The 20831-nt window shown below is 39.7% G+C and overlaps 2 protein-coding genes across 7 annotated transcripts in view; one reads left to right on the top strand and one right to left on the bottom strand.

Moving 5' to 3' along the window:
• LOC110832284 (uncharacterized) overlaps positions 1-17823 on the top strand; it is a 50796-nt gene extending 32973 nt beyond the window's left edge. For 4 of the 5 annotated variants that reach the window (XM_022069134.2, XM_022069135.2, XM_087357560.1 and 1 more), the window contains 5 exons: positions 13354-13419; positions 13949-14092; positions 14386-14832; positions 16059-16121; positions 16376-17823. In XM_022069134.2, coding sequence (XP_021924826.1) covers positions 13354-13419; positions 13949-14092; positions 14386-14832; positions 16059-16121; positions 16376-16429 — 774 coding nt within the window. In that variant the 3' untranslated portion in view covers positions 16430-17823. The remainder of the gene's footprint in view (positions 1-13353; positions 13420-13948; positions 14093-14385; positions 14833-16058; positions 16122-16375) is intronic. The other variant, XM_022069137.2, reaches the window with a different exon arrangement.
• Dtd (D-aminoacyl-tRNA deacylase) lies at positions 17793-20800 on the bottom strand. Of its 2 annotated transcripts, XM_022069138.2 has the most exons (4): positions 20660-20800; positions 20488-20578; positions 18906-19141; positions 17793-17966 (listed from the first exon to the last, which is right to left on the bottom strand). In XM_022069138.2, the coding sequence occupies exons 1-4, from the start codon at positions 20700-20702 to the stop codon at positions 17848-17850; spliced, it is 489 nt and encodes a 162-aa protein (XP_021924830.1). In that variant the 5' UTR covers positions 20703-20800; the 3' UTR covers positions 17793-17847. The 2 variants fall into 2 exon arrangements, with proteins under 2 accessions (XP_021924830.1, XP_087213687.1); XM_087357561.1 differs by lacking the exons at positions 17793-17966; positions 18906-19141 and having other exon boundaries at positions 20484-20578.
• Between the last annotated feature and the right edge of the window lie 31 nt (positions 20801-20831).

Below are 20831 nucleotides of genomic sequence, written 5' to 3'. Positions count from 1 at the left end.
GGTCCATGGATGCCAAAGACTGCTTACCGGAAAGACGTTCAGAAAAAGACACGCGTGTCCAAACGGCGCTCCTGCTGCATCTTTGGCTCGCGTGTCCTACAGTAGCGGAGTGTGGCCTTACAGGCGCTACGGACGCAAGAGGCATTTAAATTTTAACACGCCGGAAGTTTAATCACAGGCCGACGGATCCTTGACTCGCATTGATATCGGAGTGTCCGGCCATCAGACTGCTAATGCGCACGGTCTCCTGCACACGGTCAGCATGTATATCATTGCCATGGATCTGTTTCGTCAGGTTACATGACACATGCGGTGATTCAGTTTGTCCGTGTGTTCCATTTCTCAAACAAATAGTGTTATCCGCACATTTTAATAATATTATACAATTTAAGCAGAAAAGCATTTAAATATTCAGTCCCTGCCGGAAAAAACACTTTCCCATTGCAAGGAAGAATTAGTTTATGTTATTTAAATACACTCTCAAGGCAGAATGCAGAATTACTGATTGGTACACCTGGTTGTACAAACATTTACAAAAATCATAGACCGCATTTGTGTATGTAAGTAAGAGAGATACTAACAATGCGAGGTATGTTACGTTATGAATGTTCGCAAACTATAAGTACCAGATTGTGACCACGTCGCTTTGTTCATTGAACTGTTCAAGGCCTGGTTTTGGCCATCTAACTATAAGCAGTTCATAAGTTCGTGTTTCTACTAAATCAGGCTTCTGATGTGCCATTAACAGTGTTCAAATTTCGGGTGTAGCCATTTTGACAATGAACACTTCTGTGGAATACCTGCTTTAATTCCTTGTACTTCAGGGAAGCAATGTAAAATTTATAAGCAATTTATTGAAGAACCATATTTGTACAATAAAGTAATAACTAGGTTTGTGGAAGAGGCGTGTCTTAATTCAATGGGTGTATTTTATCATTAGGCCACGTGATCGAGGTTTTTCTCAGTAGCGTGACTTGTGTGATCGTGCAGCGAGGGATGCTGTCGTTGTCATAGTTACCGCCGGGTGTCTGGCATCGATCGCCAGGCTGCACCCTCGCTCTGCACGGGGGTTAACACCCTGCACCGATCCACCAGACTGCCTCGGAGTGTCGAGACTACAAATATCTATGTTGCCGACGGGACGTGTACATAAATTGCGTACAGTTTGCTCCATGATCGCAGGAAAAGTCTGCTTTGTTTGGTTCCTGGATTGTGTTTTCTTTTGGTTGTAGGCATACGTTTTGGTGACAATCTGTTTCCATTTGGAAACTGCAAATGAATGGTTTAAGTGTCGAGGGATGGTACAAGAGTATTTCTGTGACTGAAATTACAAAGTTATTCGTGTGACTCAAGTCAGATAAAAACCAATCGGAGCGTAGAGTTTGGTTTCCAGGCGTTTTATCTTGTTCGTTGCACGAAGAAGGTTAAGGATAGAAATTTTTATTTTCCACAGTATATTTAGATCGTTAACAGTGTTCACCCACCTTATGTGTTTATCTAGCTTTCAGAAAACGTTGCTTTCGCTAGCTACACTGGCCTTATATTGCTAAATGGCGCCCTAATTACGAACGACGAATTGGAAAAAGGAGGTCTCTTTCGGTGTGTGTTGAAGCATTTGCTAGGAACCGAGAAACAGTCAGCTAAACGCACAGTCAGTCTCGGGGCGTAGAGAGATCTTGAATATGAAGCAGGCATACCACCTCAGCGTATTTATTGCCTGTGTATGGTCCTGTCTGACAGTTGTGGATATTATGTTGATGCCAGCAAGTACAACTGTCTGGTTATTTCGAGTTCACACAGTTCTAAGAAACAGGTTCAGTTTTGGTGCTAAAACATTATGTACACTCTTTGATGGCACTTCAATTTGTCGTTCTGTAACTACCGTTTAGTACCTCGGTCAGGTCGACAGACAGACAGACACGTGTGAATCTGCCACATGCTGTTCTTGGATGGACTTGGGCACAGACTGTCTTCCACATACGACTGCGAAGTTTTATATTATGAAGCATTTGTAGTTTTGATTGTGGTATAACCGTTACCAATTAGTATAACTTGTAGAAAATATGTTCTTACGTTATCGTAGTTTCGGTTCTTTAGACTGTTCCGACCTAAAAATTATAGTTAATCTAACGACTTGCCATGTATTTGTTCGTGTGTTTCATAATCCTCGCCTTCGTTTCGGTGAATTCGCGTATTTTAATAGATGTTTTATTATGGTTTGTCCAGTTGTATCTTACAATTTGTAATTTAGTGTGCTGATTGTAGTCGTTTGGGTTGTGACGTTTTGTAGTCTTGCAACGCCACAGTCTTCAGTGTGGAGGCGTCACAGCCCATTCAAAAATTCGAGGAAACCTCATGTCTCTTATTTTGGAACTTTTTTCAGAACAGTTTAATCCCTTTCTTGCGTCTGTGTTTTGGTCATGTACAGGTTATAAAACCATCAGTGTTTCTGGGATTTCCTGTAAGTTCTAGACAGAGACAAAAATGAGATTAGGCAGTTCAGTTACGCTCTTAGCCACACCTACGTATGCCGGGGATAACAGACTACGATCTGCCCTCAAATTTCCCTTTCGTTGCAGTGGTGGCTTGGGCTGACAACGCTTGTCACGCCCGAGTGCTGGTTGTGTACAGCTTGCTGCGTTACCAGTCCGTCGTGAGGCGTACCTAATGTTTCCATGGCAACACAGAATTTACCTACGTTGCAAGGTTTCGGGTTTTCACGGCGATCCATTTTTTTTTCTCCTTTAGGGCTGTGACACCGTTTAGGAGTAGGAAAGGTGTCTTGACGTTTCGATTACATGATATAAATGGTAGATAAGTTACAGAAAATAATTGAATAGGGTCTTTGCAGAGACAGATGGAGAGCGTTAAGAGAAACACTACATTTAGAACGGGTGGGAGATGCCTGCAAAGCAAGAGGTTGGCAGGGGTCGGACTGCGAGGAGAACAGGAACGACTTTTCTGGGAGTTAGAAACAAGCAATAAAGAGCCAAGGAGAGAAGGAGAAGGCTTTAAAAGCAACTACAGTTCATAATGCCTACTTTTCATGCCGCTAACATTCTTAAATAAATTGAGCAAAGGGGTGTAAACAGTGTTTACGTGCTTTTATTATTAAAATGGTTGAATTGGTGTCGAGAAAAGTGCGAAGTGCCTAAATACTCCTACTTATGGTAACATTTATTTCTACTCATTTTATATGTACATTTCAGTAAACATTGCCAAGGCGTCGGCTTCCTTGACATCCGACTGAGGTTTTGTCTGTCCCGTCATGCATTGCGATCACGGTACTTTCTAACAACTCTGAAACAGGAAGATCTTTTAAAGGGTTGTCGTGTTATTAATATCTGAATATTAATTTAAATCTCTTGCTGTCACTGTCCCCCCTTCTATTCCTGATACATTCAAGTCCAACACGGATAGACGATAGATTAGTTTTATATTGGGATTGGTTGGGCAACTGGTTTGTTATATTTCAAGACATATATTAACTAATGGCTGGAACAAGCAGTTATGACCTATTTTAATATACCCTGTCGGTAATAGCTTGGAAGGACTGAGACATGGATGTGGTTTTTTCAGCACATTTGATTCTTGGTCGGCTTTAAAACCTGGCACCAAGTTCGATTTAGACGCATTACCTCTGCTTCGTCGCTGTGTAACTGGAGCTCTCCCATCCCTCATGGTGCTGAGAAGAAATTCAGTATGCATACTCGAGGGGAGTTGAACAAATCTGTTTTTTGCGAGAGCCCAGAATTCTAAAGTTGCTTGCATCCGTTCATCCAGGACTAGGGAAAGTGAAATCGGCAGACACGACGCATCTGGAGGGTTGTGACGTGGAAGATGGCTGGACTGTTGCTTCATTAATTCGAGACGTGTAATGGATATTTCGTGTTATATAATTAAAACTTGGAATAACAGACTGAAACAAAATTATTGATCTGGAAGTCTATATGGTAGCAGACTGAAGGTACTGCGCGATATGTTTAAAGATACAGTAAGATAATCAGAGAAGGGTAGCTGCAATGAATGAAGAAAAGGTATTTTTAGTGGATTACCTTGAATTATGCCGAATTACAACGACGGATATGACGTCCATTGTATGTTCAGAGTCACTTTCATTATAGCCGTAGAATTGCTTGACACCCCCCCCCCCCCCCATAGATTGGACGATATTTATACATAATGAAATTGTCATATTTACTCGCCTGAGTTTTTCTTACTGAACACTAGACTCGTGTGTCCAGTTTGAGAGCAGCCTAAGGCTGAAAAGTGGGAAGTGTACCCCGTCAGGCGGATTAAACTCTGCAGTTAGCGGTTGAAATAATTTTTTTTTTTACCTAAAAGTTCGTTTTCCGTTGTATTGCCTCCTTTTATTGGGCGGTATTCATGATGATTTTCCATATCTCATTTCAGACATAGCTGTCGAGACACGACATTTTAAATTTTAAATTAATTGAAACAGCATACTTAGGACTTCCTCGTTTTGAAAAGTTGTAACTAGCCAAGTGAACTACCTCTTGGGAGGGATGAGGAAACGACTCCCTCCCTCCCTCACAGCAGCCGCCACCACCAGCATCTTTCCAAGACCCACGCACAAAAAGAGTGTATTAAATATACTATGTGCAAATTTCCTGCGAACTTAGGAATTTCGAGAGCATAGGTTGTCTGTCTAGCTGGGGGCGGGCTGTTATAAATGGAATACGGATGTCAATCCGATTCCAAATTTGAGGAAATATTCCCGGCAATTTTCCAAAGAGAATGAGGAAAACCATGACAAAGCCTTCGGGAAGCCGGTATCCAGACCAAGTACGCCCCGAACACAGTTAAAATTAATCTTAGCACCTGGTGGTATACATGGGTTAGGACGTACTGAATTCTGAGCGGAGTCCACGCGTGTTGCCCGATCGCCGACAACGCTCAGAAGCCGCCCGGTGATTGGTCATAACGCTGTGTGAGGAGTCTGTCGCAACCCCCCCCCCCCCTTCTTGCTTCCTGTTTGAGAGCTTCGGGTTCAGATATCGGCCGATGATTTTCCGTTGTCAGTCATTGTAATATACTGTGACCACTTCCTATAAGCTTTCCATTTTATAATTTGCAATCTCCGACAGCTGCGCGCTGCAAACAAACACACATGAACAGTGTGTTCCACAGTAAAGACAGACAAGCAGGTGCAAATCGGCGACCTTCGATGAAATGTCTCCAGAACACATGCTGTTGTGGGAGGGGAAATATAGCAGCCGCGCCGTGCCAAATCGGACGCGGCCTTCACAGTAAATACAGAAATTGCGCGGAAATATCTCGAGTGGCGTCGCAGCCATCCGTGTGGCACATGGGGCCTCGGAAACACGGACACACTACTTCAGTCATTAGTTCTGTTGTTGACACGTGATCGGCTTCGTGCAGTCATTATTCCTACCTTTTTAAAGCTTATCTACTGTTTAAACGATAAAGCACTACGTGCTGTTGACAAAACTAATCAAGTGTTGAAATATGTAACTGCGTACAATCAAATTTATTGTCGACATGGCTAATCTATTGCGAAGCTGTGACTGTCTTCAGTCATAAGTTATATTGACAAATCGTAAACGGTAATAAGTGATATTTGTTTGGATGGTTCATGTTTTGGAAGTTCGATTTGAGCATTGTCTTGACGCTGACCCCTCCACCCATTATCCATTATGCATATTTACTACACGGGCTGCGTGGCTTTGTTACACACCGGACATCCTGTCCTGTGGCTGATCACCAATAAAATACTCGCAGAATTTTGATTAAATTGGATGTGGGTGAAGGTTTGTTGTGCTGAAAGTTTTTAGGCATGTTTGCGTCAGTTTTCTTTAAAAAGAAACAGCGTTATTGGCAGAATAAGTTGCTAGTTGCTAACTTCTCCTAGTCCCCCCTTCATATGGTGTATGTCGAAATAAATGCAGGGGATATTTTTCTTGGCGCTCCGCAGTGTTGGATATACAGGGTGTACATATTAAATGCGTAATATTTAACTGTGTCATTACTCATGAACTAGAAGGCACAGTAATGAAAACTAAACGCATTTGAATCGGTTACGTGATGATTCTTGTGACCTACATGTCACAGATATTCAGTGAGGACCTCATGTGTGGCCCGGCATATGTAATATTTGTTTCCGGTTTCAGTTGGCACTTTATCATTTTTTAATTTCGGTCGTTCCCGTAGAATTTTGTGTACTGTTGTGGGGCAGCAAGCCTCTTGTAAACCTACATTTTTATTGGCGATTCCGTTACAAACACCGTACGAAACCTCCGTCGCTCCGTAACCGTAGACTTTGACTCGTGAAACCACACAGCACGCATTTAGCGTAACAACTATGAGTGTAGCACTTAAAGTGGAAATATAAGTAAACCCAAGTGGCAGGAATAATAAACTTTTATCATATATATACTCAAATGTATTTGGTTTTAGTTTCTCATCCTTTCGATTCATGAGCAGTGTTACAGTAATAAATGGTATGCAGTTCATTTGTACACTTTTTTATATAAATATTTAAGGTTCTCGATGTGGTGAAAATGCCCATGGTGGTCTTATGGGTTGTGGCAACATGCGGGTTTATAGACGAGTTCCAGTGTTTCTGAGGAACACATCTTCAGGACTTGCGTGACTTCGCCCCCAAAGATAGAGGAGGTAGTTTTCTCTGATTAGTTTGTGCAATACCACACAGCGTAACAACCAAGGCCACGGTGCATATATTGTTTCGCTTTGTCGACATATTTGTGTCTGGAATGAATGAATGAATGAATGAACGAAAATCGAAACCAGTGATAAATGAAAAAAATACTCGTTTGAAAAATATGCGGCCTACACTGTTGGAAACGTATAGATTTTCTTTGATTTTCCTTTCTTCGAGTTTTTCCTCATTCTGTATTCCTGCTACACCTTTCTCTAGTTTACTTCAGGTCATTTCAAGTCCAGTGCTTTGTGTCCTCCACAGTGTGTAATAAAGTCACGTCTACTCGTAGGTTGAAGCACCAGGTTTGTTTGGATAATCGGATAATTGAGTCGACGACCTTCCGTTGGCCCGCGGCCTCTGTCGTCTCCTCACCAATACCTACCCACTTGTAGATGTCTGGAACAGGAAATCGGTCATCTCGGTTGCTTGAGCGTGTGCCTCCATATTGTGTGGCCCTCATTTCGAGACAAGCGTAAATAGCACCTGTTGGAAGCTGTAGATTTTCATTCCTTTTTAGGAATTTCATTGCGAAAGACCAAAATATTATTTTTTAGGGATGAAGTTCCCCTCCCGCGTTTGTATCGCTACGGTTAAATGAATTGCATGATAAAGTCCAAATTAATTCATCAGTATTAACTGTTCGGTACGTGATTACACCTTGGAGTCATGAATCCCTACTTTCCGTCCCGTGATGACGTTGCTCGAGGTGCAAGACTTTAAGGGAAATACAGCCTTTTGTTCATATAAGCTATTCATTGTTGCGATTATTATAATCTATGCGAAACATAACATTGTTGTCACAAATGGGGCGAATCAAGTTCGACCATGGACGAAATATGTGTATTTGTGACTTGTGATGTGGATCATGTGTACTCTGCTGTATTTTATTTTTATCCAGAAGTACTTGTATTAAACGGAAATCGTTCGGAGACAGGAAAGTGTTCAGGTTCCTGGGGATTCCATTACAAGTTTTACAGTATTAACAGAGATGTAAAATGCTCCAGACCCGACGGCCTTGTTTCTGGGGGGTTTGCAACTGAACATGATCCTAACCACACCCTGTGCGTTGCGTCCTGTGGGCTGTGGGAACCTTGCCGAAGGTTAGAAATGTTGAGGGGCAAACGTAACGCGATCTTGTAGTTTGGCAACCAATGAGAACTGCAGCGAGCGACTTTATATAAAGAGACGGTTGCGCCGTGAATTTTCAGTCTTGTGGCAGTGTCGTGTCCTGTCTGTTGTGGTTGTTTCTTAGAAGGCTCTTGAAAGCACATGGATCTCGAGGTAATATGCCCCTTCGGGGTTGAGTTGAACTGTATACAGCTCAATAGGAGTTATATAATGGTTCCTATAATAAAAGGTTGTTTCTGTAAACCTCATTAACCTACTGATTCTGAGACAGAGATTTAATGTTTCCAACGCGGTGCACTGCAGTCTTGTAGATGGCTACCAACGTTTCGGAGGAACCTGTCGCCTCCCAGCATCGCCGTAGATGGGGTGTATTTTCTTGGAGTTATGAACCGAATGTTCAAAAGTTATTTAGGTAATGTAACATCCATTATCTGTTTATCGTTCTTCTCGCCCATGGCCGAGTTAACGTCGCATCGTCTCTGAATCAGACAGTAACAAATACTCGTGTCTTACACTTCACAAGATGGGGCGGCACTACAATATTAAAATAAACAATAAAGATAGTTTTGAGTACCGTATCTTTGGCAGTTTGTTAGAAATTGGCACCTTCTCGGGACCTGGTCAATAGTTTTGAAATCTGCCTTGGCATTACCCTGGGACCTGGTCACGCATAACATATTCAAATGTTTAGAAATAGTTTCCTCGTTCTGTGGGCCTGAAGTGTTAAAATCGACTGAATGCACTAGTTAGTCACGACTATCAGTATGTTGACAAATTACAGCTTAAAAGCCGTACTTAGTCCGTAGTATCTGAGTTTTGACACCAGTTACCTCCACACCACATGGATTGTCCCGTATTGTTTGTCATAAGAGTCTCGTTTGTGAAAATGATACAACACGTAAGAGTGCTGTGTAGGCATTGAAGGAGTAGGGACACCGCTACGACATGGACGCTGCTATAAATGGATGGTAGATCAGCGCGCCTGAAAAGTATGTGTCCATGTATACGCCTTTTTGTATTGTAGAAGCTGCTTTCGTCTGTTCAGCTCGGCCGTGGTTGTGCATTTTGTTTCGTTTCAGACTGTACACTGCCGAACTCTGCATTTCCTATCAAACGGGTGGCTCCTGCTGCTGTAATAATTGTCATGCATTGAAGTCAATTACTAAATTGCTCAATGTGATTATCACAGTTTTCTCTGGGATAAAAAAGGAGTCAGAGGAATTTGTTGGTATTATCTGTACTGCCCTTGCTTGAGGTCAACTATATAAAGCTAATGGCGACTCCATTGTGATGCATTCACATGACTGTGAGACCCGAACTGTGCCAAACAAAAGACTGATTAACTTCGGTTTAACTGGTGTATGGGTGCGATTCCTTTTAATATCCTCGCATCTCAAGCCACTGTCTTTCTTCAACCAGCGTTGTATATGCATTTGTGTTTGCCCCTCTTAGATACATATAAGAGTCCATCTTCATAGATTTGACTTTGTTTATTTGTCAGTCATTTTATCATTGTTAACTATTATAATAATATAAGTAAACCATGAGTTTTGCACATTCCATAAAAGAACCTTGTCTGAGAACGGAATAAATTGTAAATTTCGACTGTGTCTATGCATCATAGACAGTAAGACGCGTCACCTGATTCGTGGATATAACTGTCCCTCTGTAATTAATGATATGGAATGAGTCAGGTCTGGGTGCGTTGTGTTAAAAACAAGGGTTGATTTATTGTTATGCGTCTGGGATCAAGTGTTCGTGAACAAGCACAGCAGATAGCTAGTTTGCAGTGCTACCCGCTCGATATGTTCCCAGTTTGTGTAACATTTACAGTTCCATGTTACGTGTGTACCGTACGTCAGTATGTTTGTTGCTGGTGGTTTGCAGTATCCTAAAATGGCGCAATAATTGTATGTCGTCATGAAATTTGTGGTAACCACGTTTAGTCTAAACATTTTCTTTTCAAACGATTCTGTTTTGTCAGTTGGCAACTTATTCATTAGGATGAAATTTTTACATTTTGCTTTGCTTTTCTCTCTCTTTAGTTTGCTTGCTATCTGCTTAAGTAGCTCCGCACACAGTCTAGCACCACGAAAGATAGTTCAGAGGATATTTTTCTGTGTCATTGTGGTATCGGAAAGTGTTTGTTGCTAAAGAGAATGACGGCTGATGATGATTTTATTGTGTAGAAGTATTTAGATTCAAATAACTTCTTTGTATAGGTAATTACGTTGAAAGTAAAAGTTCCGAAAAATTATATGTTGAATTGTTGGTGAAACTTATGAAGATACGTATGGGTTTCGAGATTTCATTTAGATGGGGTATTTCTTCTTAAATTGTACGGATAGCTCTTGTGTTTTCGTTCATCCTAACCAAGACGATACGATCAGAAACTGCTATATCTTCTACATATTGAGCCCGGTTCAAGGGCAACGAGCTTCTCAGAAAACAACGTAATTGCATCACTAAAACGCCGAAACAAAAAAAAACCCAACCTTATTAGGACCCCTCCGAGTGAGTCCCCCATACTCGACATATTTGACATAGTTCATTCATTAAGAAAGCAATTTTGTACTCTCGTCATGTTCTTTGCTTACAAATGCTTCTTGCATAACTGTTTTGACCAGTCGTCTTGCTTCTTTGTGATTAACTCTGCGACTTTGTTCTCTTTGGGTGAATCGTTAGTGTATTCAGTTTCAGTCCGGCAGCGATTTTATATTTTAAAAAAAATTCACCCAGTCTAAAATCATTTAAAGCAAGCAAACAATAAAATGTTATCATCCTACGCTTTACACTCAGTGTACATTAGTGGGTAACTATCACACGCAAACGTAATGAACGCCATTGCAATTTAAGTTTATTTTGAAAAGTGTGGCTGTAGGGACGAACAAGACAGCTTTACTTAACAAATCTTTCGGTAGCGTTAGTGCTGTCTATCAATATCGTTGTTGACCGCACAGTTTCACCAGCTTCGACGTTGATTTTTGGTTCGCTTGTTGGGTCTCAGTTCATAGCACAGCTGCACTACGCCACTGATGATTCATGGATACACCACGGATGATTCGCCACTCAGAACATGTTCAAACTGCCCGTGCATTGCAATCTATAATCTGCAATGTGCATCAACTTGCATTGTACTGCTACACGTAATAAAGCTATTGCTGTACCTGCAGTAGTAGTTTCTCAGCGTCATATCGGCCATGTGTTTGCTCAAAGCCTTGTAAGGGTGTCCTATCTTCTGTTGTTTAATGAACAGCTGCCCCGACGTCTCGATGATATGCCTCTGGTACCTTTGAACTGCGGGCTGCTTGTTTAGTGAAGACCGTGCCAGCCTGAATGTGTATGTGGCTTCCTTTCTTCCTTCATTTATCAATCCTTGCCAACAGTTTTCAGTTAATTGCTTCTTTTTAATTTAATTAGTAAATTTCGTTAGTTCGGGTTAGCTGTAAGATAGGTCCATCGCAAGTTTCTACAAACACGCGTACGCTTCCAGTGGAGCTCGAACCCATTACCCAAGATCATATGCGCCATTATGTTTGGTCGGACAGACAAAATAACCGCCCACTTGTGTTCACTTCTTGCACCAAGTTCATGTCCAAGCCTGTGCTGAAACAGGGGACTCTTTCAACACTTGTCAACGTTGGTTACAAATTCTAGGCCAGGGGTGGGGAACCTTTTCATGTTGGAAGGCCGCATTAATTTAGCTGTAATCAAATAAGGCCGCATTCAAGGAACTTCAATTAGATATACTTAAAAATGTACATAATTTTGCAAAAATCTAACTACTATGTACTAAATAATTTCAGAAAATGAAAACTATTTGTTAATTTTAAAGTTAACTAATCTTTTAATGACTTTGTTGTGTCTGCTTTTGACGTAAATACGTCTATAAGGAAGGGTCGTTCGGCAAAAAAGTGGAACGAAAAAGTGTAACCTGGTTACTTAGGGAACGTCGTGTTTACTCGGCATTGTTATTACCTATAAAACATTACATTACCCTACCTTACATTCAGCGACCACAGACCCATCTTAAGCGTAACTAATTCAAGTTAAATAAGCAAAGTCTTAACCAAACTTTACTCATTGTAAAGCGGGTATAAAGGAAATGTTTAGAATAAAGCCAATATATAAACTTCCTTTCCGTATAGACGTATTTACGTCAAATTCTCCGGAACCGTGGTTCCACTATCACTTTTTGTTAGAAAGCATTTGAATGCTTGGTTGCAGCATGGAGGTCCGCAGTTTCAGTTGATCCTCTAGATGGGTATCCGTTATTTGTGACCTTAAGGGCGTCTTGAAAATGTATTAATAAAAATGAAAGGATTTGTTCTGTAAAATTTGGATTCAGTCAAAAGGCCGCACTTAAGGACCTAGAAGGCCACAGGTTCCCCACCCCTGTTCTAGGCCTTTTCAATCCAACAGCAGTCGTTTTAAGGACACATAAACGTCTGATGCTGGGGAGACCCAGACTAAAGAAACTGGATGTTTTCACTGGAATATTACGTAAGTGTTGATCATAGATTGAGGGGAAGTGCAGGGGTGGCCAGAGTTCACGCAACAACAGTTCACTATCCCCATTGTGTCCATTTGACGTGAATGTGACTTGTATGTTTTTTCTTGGATAGTTGATATTCAAGAAATGCCGTTTTAATACACTTGGAAGTTATAACCCTAATCACAAAAGCTAACCATGTTACCCCAATTTAATATATCCCCAATCAGTGTATGGGTTTCCCAAGCAGTATATTTTTTCCCCCCAGCCTCAATTTCGTATGAATGTATTTAATCATGCTTGTTATTCCCTGCTCAACTAATCTGAGATTTAGTCTTCCCTAAAATTTTGGTAAAAGAGTGCTGTTAAACAAGCACAGGAACCAAAATCAAACCCACAGCCACTTCTGTTTATATCGTTGTAGGGCACATTCTGACCAGTGGCAGCAGCCGCTCAGTCGGCCATGAAATTTCAAGCAATATGTTCTGCGATAATGCATGATTGCCTCTTGTGTTTACTACTTGGGTGGGGTGGGGGCTAAAAATGAAGACTACTAGAATTTTAATATTTATATGTAGTGCTTGTAAGGTGAGGAATCCAGTTCAGAATTCCTTGTGGCAGATTCCAAAGTACTGGAGAATCTTGAAACATGGTCCTTTTCACTGCTTTGATTCAGCATATGAATGACATGTTTTGCATGAAACCACAATGGATCAGCAGATGGCTGTTTTCTGGGTTGTAGCGCGGTATAGTCTAGTAGAATTTTTCTGGAGCTTCAGTGGTATTTGCTGCATCCATCATCAGAGGACCTCGAATCCTACCGGAATGGATCATGGTGATAAAACTAATAAAATCGAAATTTTCGCATGCTGCCATTTGGGATAAATGCTTGGTGAAATCTTCAGTTTATGGGTAATAGTTGTAATGCCACCACATCATATGTAATGGTTTTACTGCCCACGATGCATCCTGCCATTCATATTCCGCTGTAAGGAAGTTTATCTGCATGGCAATGTTGTTATGTTTTCAGGTTAATGAGGAGAAGATCGAGGCATCAGAAGCCGTGGCCATAGATGAGACAGCATTGATCGCTCAGGTTTGTAGTACCAGATTTGCAGGTTCCATTGTGTTCATTCATAAAAACAGATATCCCACTAGTCATAACACCATGTTATCAGGAAAGATAATATATTTCTTCTATCAATCTGTGTACCATGTGCATATATACGGTGCTGGTAGATTTGTCATGCATTTCACAAAGTAAGAGTGAATGTGATGGCACTTTTAACACTAATTTTTAGCTTGGAGCTTAAAATTTCCTGCAGTAGCACTTCATATTCAGGAGGTCTCAGGTTCAAATCTCAGCCCACAGACAGGCTATTCTGAGGTTTTAGGGGTTTTTCCTTAGGTCCTCCAAGAACTTCTCAGGAGGTAAAGATAACCTTAAAATAGACTTCAGCCACTCCCTTCAATATTCTTTCCAGTTCATTTATTAGTCATCGTTATCATTCAGCTCTGAGATACTGGCGGCATTGTTGAATGGGCTATAATATGTGGTAGTGATGTAAAACCCAAGCTGATGCATTTCTGGCATCTGTGATTTAAATTTTGTTTTCTTGACACAGCAGGAAGCAGGAAGTGATGCAGCAAAGGACAGTGAAGTTACTGAGAAAAAGGAGGAAGTCATAGCTGCGGAAGTTGAGGCAAAGACTGAGGAGCCTGCTGCTGTAGAGGTTCCACCTGCACAAGTTGAGAAATCGTGCAAAGAGGTATGTGTGCTGAATGAAAGTTAAAGTACCTTTGATGAGGTAGGGCCAACAATCTTTAGGTACCAACAGGTATCAGGAGGATGGTCATTTGGCTGATTATAATATCAGAAATTCAGTCTGACATATTTGTGATGGTCAGATCCAAGGCTTTAGACCAAAGTTTGTTAGGATATCAGATATAAATGAAGCTGTAGCATTATACATTGCTGGAATGTGGTGTATTGGTTTGTCTCGACATCGGAGAATGACGGGTTTAGTTTGACAAGTCTGCAGCACTTTTATTTTCATTTTAGCAACAGACATCTGCCAGCAAATCCGAGCCAGAAGCAGCGGCACCATCGCCACCGGCAACATACGAAGAAGTCCCTCCACCCCTGCCTGCCAGTCCACCACCCACAGAAATTGAGGCTGCATCCATCACAGAACCTCAGAAAGTCGCAGAGGTCGTAGCACAAGTGGAAAGCTCACCAACAGAACCAAAGGATATGATTGGTGTCCCAGGCATAGCTGTTCAGCCTGCATCTCCTGTCCCTACACCAAAAGTAGAGGAAGACGTTGTAGCCAAAATAGACCAACCAGTGACACCAACTTGTGTTGAGGAACCTAAGACAGAGGATGTTGATGTACCAAAACCAGTGGAAGTACCAGCACCAATTGAGAAAATTGAAGTTGTAGAACCAATACCACTGGTGTCCCAGGCAGAGGAGCAGGTGCCAGCTCCCACAGAGATCCCTGCTCAGGTAATGAACCCAAACCACTCATCTTCATAGGAATGCCATGGTGATTTAACCCAATCAGCTTCATATTTTTCATCATCTTCAAGGCCTTTTCCACATTCCCCAGATGGGAACTCCATGACTATCAGTCATTCTTGTGTCTTACTTCAAATCTATTGATTATGATTGCATCTAATCACTGTTTTTGGTCTTCCTTTTGTACAGCTTCAATTTGGTATCCTGTGAATTAGCTATGTTGATTCACTACTCACATTTTATTTTCTCTTCTACATTATTTTCCTATTACAGGTAGCCCTCGATTTATGCCGAGGATGTGTTCCAGGAGGAACCGGCATAAATTGGGACGATTTTATAATGTAAATCAATGGGAAGTCAATGACATGCGTTCCCAGCACCAAAATATTGATGAGTAATATAATGATATTAAATTTAAAGCTCTGAAATAACATAACTAAAATAAAGGGAATTTAAAAAATATATTTTATACACTTACTATTGGCGATGGCTGACGAAGTCACTGGTTGAGGATCGTCATGTTTTTCAAAGAAGGCATGTAATGGGGACTGTCGTGATTTCTTTTTTTCTTTCTTTCAAAATTTCACCATTAAATTAGTCCTTTGAAAGTTTAAAGCGCCAGGAAGGAAATTGCATAAGAGCAAACTCGCATATACAAAAGTTTGCATTTAACAAACAGATTTTACCGATTCATCGATCTCATTGGAGCAAATCCACGTTAACGAGACGCACGTAATTGCAGAGATGACTGTATTTATAACTTTTATTCAAAATCAAGAATTACAATTTAGTATAAGAAGCAGTATGAGATACATTGTAAAAGTTATAAATAATAGTGAAATTTTTTTTCACTTTTTGACTTGCTGGTTTCAAAATCAGTGTTCTTCTGAATTGGTGCAAATCGAGGGCTACCTGTATTTCATTTAGCAGATGGTAATTTATGTGTGGATTAATCAAGCATTATGCTTGGTTTTCATGGAGTACCATGAATATACAACAGTTTACCCACAAGTGTGGAAGTGACTTAAAGAAGAAAAAATCATTTGAATATACAAAACATTACCTTTCTTATGCTCAGGTTTGCCTCTTGTCATTTATAGTTTGCATTTTATAAATCTGCATCAACCTTGATGTTTGAGAGGTTGATGAGAAAAAACAATAACACATCAGCCCTGTGAATTAGGAGAGTTTGAGAATGTTATGCTTTGTTGCAGGTTGAGACAGAACCAGTTCAGACCTCTGATGTCAAGATGCCAGAAACACAAGAATCAGTTCAGGTGAGTAATTATGGGTTGTTGCATATGAATGGAGTTGTCTTCTTTTAAAGTATTCACTTACATTGTCACTTTCTCTGATTTTAATCCCATAGCCATTATGACAAACCCATAAATGAAGAGAAAACAGCACACTTTTTATTTTAACCATTCAATCATTCAGTGCTATATTAGTCTCTTAACTAATTGTTTATGGCTTAAGGTTCATCTACAGAATTATTCCATTAGTTAATGGGTACTGTATGTGTGTTCTGCAGGCACCCAATGAATCAGCTCAGTCACCGGTGGTCCAGGCTGCTGTCGAAGAGTAAATCTGCCCCTTCCCTTTGTGGTGAAACAGTGTTACAGTTATTGGACCATTAATTTCTCATGGACGGACACAGAGTTGTGTGGCGAGTGTTGCTGCTGGAAGATCTTCCAAGGCCTAATCAGCTCAATACTGAAGCAACACTCAATAATTCTGCTGCCATTTCGTTTTGTAATGTGACACCTCGAGATAAAAATACTCAAAAAAAGGAAAGCTCATTACCACCAACAAAGAGTTGCCATAAGTTGTGACCCATTGCTGGTGGTGTTACACAGTTTGTAAAAATATCATACACTTGCTTGACCTTGGGGATGGGTTTTCTACAAGTAGGTTTCACTTGTCACTGCATCACACACACACAAATACAAAATAATTTTTGGTAATTTTTTCACAACTATTTTCTTAAGATGTTTTTTGTATGTGTACTATTTAAAATACTTTGTATCATTAAGTGAGTTTTCTGCTTTCTTTAGATTAGAATTATGAGTCCATGAAGGTTCTAGTAACCTTGGGATCCACTTTTTGGGGAAGAGTCTCAGTATAATAAAACATTATGCAACATTTTTACAGATCTCTACAGTGAACAATGTGCTATTGTAGACTGGTGTCTGCTTGATGTGCCCCATAGTTCAGTACTTAGCCCCTGCGACAATATACACCTGGCTGGCAGCTAAATTGTTACACCTCGATGAAAGACAACGAATATTTCCCCCCTGGTGTTTGAAAAAGTGTTTTTGCAGTTTGTTGGTGTATTCAATAGTCAAGATCCCTCACTGAATTTTACAACTTTTGATTGTCATGTGTAAATGTTTTTTTTTTGGGGGGGGGGGGTGCAGTCACTGTGATTATCAAAGCATCATTATCAACTGACATGCCCTTGTTCTCATGATAATCACTGTTACAAAAATGGGTTATTTTATTGGCCAACTGAAGCGCCACATTAGAAAATATTGACATAAGTATATAAGATTATGGGAGGGGGGGGAGTTGTGTTTGTGTGACCTGAGCAGAATATATTATTGAAATTGTGAATACTGTAAGTTGTGGCATGTATCTCTGTAAATTGGGTTCAGTTTGGCAATTAAACCTTAGTGACATGAAACCAAAGGCTTTGTATTGGTTGGATGGACAGAAAAGTAAGGTAGTGAACACAAAAGCTTTCAGCATTTGTCACAAAGACCAGGAAGTTCCATACTTATCCTTTAGATGGAAACAAACGTGGTATAGGCTGTGGAAATGGATATAACTGTTTGATGTTCTGCCCCTTCCAATTGCTTTGAATATATGTAGCATACACATAAAGATATATAGGTGCTTATAAAGACCAATCTTCTGTATTGTGAAAGTAAATTCATCAAGGAAGCATATAATAAACAAGATCATTTATTACTTATACAAGGTTTTGCATATTTTACACTGAAATTAAACATCATCAGATTGAAGGTCACTAACATTCTTCTTCTGTTGCGGAGACTGCAACTCAATTGTAACTGGACCATCGTTCTGAATGTTCACCTGCATGTACTCTCCAAACTTACCGTCTGAAACATCAGAAATTACTGTGTGGTGTAGTGTGAAAAAGATGGTAGCAACATGTTTTGAAGAGAAATGAATGGAACAAGTTGGTAGCAACATTTATTGCCCTGCCTTATCTGAGAAAGAAAGAAGTCACTTATTTTTTAAACTGTACATTCCATAAGCTCAGCATGAAAAATAATCTCTCACTTTCTAGAACATGCAGGAGGATCACTGGGCCTAATAATATTATTATTATTTTTTTTTTTTAAAGTGAATGCAGATGGGTAAATTCAGGGACATGAAAATATGGTAGGACCTTTACTGGCTGTGCATCAGATGTCCCAATTTGCTCATTCACTTACTGTTTATTTTGTCATCCTTCATAGTATTAGATGTTCATATAGCTTTTCTTTCTACTTTTGTATAGTATAAATATTGTAACTGGTGAAATCTTTAGTTTAATTATTTTTTCTCATGGGAAAGCTGGGGAAATGTAGGCACATAAAGCTTGTCTGGTATAACTCTACTGCTGGAGTTGTCTACTTATTTTCTCATAACAACTGGTGGTACTTCACATTGATTGTAAGGTGATAAACAGAAGCAGTCTAATATTACAGCTTTAAACAGTAGTGCTACAGAAAACAGTGGTTAGCACATCCATCCATAGTGACCAGACTGTTGCCACTTACCAGCTACCAAGCAGCTACTCGGACTTATTTTGGCTTTCAAGATGCAACAATATAATTGGATTCTAACCCCCTCCTGACCGTATCCGAATTGTAACCCCTCATTTCCCCCTCACTTTCATAAAAGGAATGGTTATTTTGCATTATTCAAGTTGAGACAACAGCAAACTGCAGGCATCTGAAAGGAATGCTGTTCCACATACCATAAAAACAATTTTTAGTGCTAAGGCCATAATCACAGTTTACAGAATGGGTCTATGGTGATAGCATACTAACCTTTAATGAGATCTGCTTGATACTGGACCCTTATGAGGTCCAGAAATTCTTTATAGTAAGCTTCAGACTTCTCTGCTGCCATTGCATTATGAAAGTCCAATTTGTTGCCCTTCAAAACATGATAGAGTGTGAACTGGCTTATGCAGAGAATCTCATATCCTTTGTCTTTCACACTTAAGTGCCACTTTTTTCCTTGGTCATTTTCAAAAAGTCGTATGCTGAGAAGTTTACGTGCTCTGAAAATTATACAAATCATAACATGGATGTATTTTTCTACGTCTCAGATGGGATGGTGAGATAATGTGGCATGGGGAAATAAATTCATTGAACACCATTTAAAAAAATCTTATAGAGACCTGCATAAGAGCATAACATTAAAATGAAAATTAGGACACGCAGATGTGGAATGGTTTAGGGCTCTTGTGATAATGGTGATGTACCTAATACAGTTAATTCTGACCTACCTGCTAGTCATAATCAAGTCCTTGGACCTGACAATTTGAGAAGTACTCTAGTAAGTAATGAGTATTTGATCTCAACCACAGTCAGTTTTATATCCTTTTAATACACCAGTTCATATTTTGAAAAATAATTCTTCATATGCAAATACTTTGTAAGTCTTATTTTTCATAACCATTTCTTTGATTAATGCTTCCTTTTCACATGCATTCAATGAAACAATAAAAGGTTTGTATTAAAAACCAAGAATTATAATTTTGTGTAAGATACTAACATAATTTATAAATAAGTCTTATTTTCATTAAAGCAATTTATACTTTAAAAGGAATTCTACCCATATACACACATACATAGCAATTAATGAACACAAGAATTGCTGGCTGCTGCATGGCCAGTTTTTCTGACCAAAAGAATGGGAATTTTCTTTTAACAAATAGCTTGCAACTGCTCTCATTTAACAAACTAAAACAATGCTGAGGATATTTTATAATACCTGTATGAAACAGAGTCCTGCATAATATGAAATCCACCTACTACCATATGATGGCTTTGTTCTGCATTGTGATGCTTATCTCCCAGCAGTTTACTAGCTGCTATTGTGGGTCCCATGTTAAGTGAGACCACCTGTATTTTTAAAGTATTTGTTCAACTATGGGCAATCTGTATTATAATATATATTTTGGAATAAATTCCAAGGCATGACAGATTTCCAGCCCTCTTCAGAAAACCTTATTTCCTTTGAGGTTCTTGGTTCTCATAGGAAAATGTTAATTAAGGTCTTGCTGCCTCCATCATCAGGATTATCAGTATAAAATTGAAACGAAGTCAAACGTAAAAACGACTGGTTTTCTATCTTATAAAACTTTTACAGGCTAACAGATAAATTAGTAGTTCATAATTATATGTTGCAGTTCAATAGTGTGTGACCTATATATAATAACGGGGCTGTTGCATGTTCCTTCTATCAAAATTATTTACTGATGCACAGGTTGGTACTTGGCATAGAGTGCGTTAAAGATGCCAACATGTTCCGTCAAATGAATATTAATTATTTCACTGGGCTTGTTTTCGCGTGTAGAAAAGTCACCGTCTGTGGCATTGATATTGATATTGATATACTTACATGTATTCCATATCCTTTTTGGTGTCATCTTTCGATATTCCAATTAAAACACAAAGTCCTTTACCAATGGAACTAATAACTTCACCTTCGACTGCAAGTAAAAAGTAATTACAATTCCTCATAGAGGCGTTAAAGTTCAAAGAAAGTACACTTTCGTACTTTAATGTCTTACCTGTTACATTTGCTTTTATTACTCTCTGTACGACGGCTTTCATTTTAAAAAATATAGGAAAATGCAATTCGGGTAGACTGCGTTTATTTTCTGTGGTATAAAAGAGAGATTAGACGGAACAACGACCAGGGTTACCACGAGTATTGGTCGACTTGTGTTTGTGCACTATGCG

This window comes from Zootermopsis nevadensis, unplaced genomic scaffold, assembly GCF_977971745.1.
Source record: "Zootermopsis nevadensis isolate Lab colony 2312 unplaced genomic scaffold, Znev_1.0 Znev_ptg000028l, whole genome shotgun sequence".
Taxonomy (NCBI): Eukaryota; Metazoa; Arthropoda; class Insecta; order Blattodea; family Termopsidae; genus Zootermopsis; species Zootermopsis nevadensis.
Note: the sequence above shows the minus strand (reverse complement) of the source record. Positions and strands in the feature narration are given on the sequence as shown.

Bases quoted from the DNA above. Each gene is read 5' to 3' on its own strand.
- Dtd (XM_022069138.2), bottom strand. From the start codon at position 20,702: ATGAAAGCCGTCGTACAGAGAGTAATAAAAGCAAATGTAACAG. The intron at 20,579-20,659 runs GTAAGACATTAA...TTTTACTTGCAG, and splicing joins AATAAAAGCAAATGTAACAG to TCGAAGGTGAAGTTATTAGT. The intron at 17,967-18,905 runs GTTAGTATGCTA...CTGATGTTTCAG, and splicing joins TCAAGCAGATCTCATTAAAG to ACGGTAAGTTTGGAGAGTAC.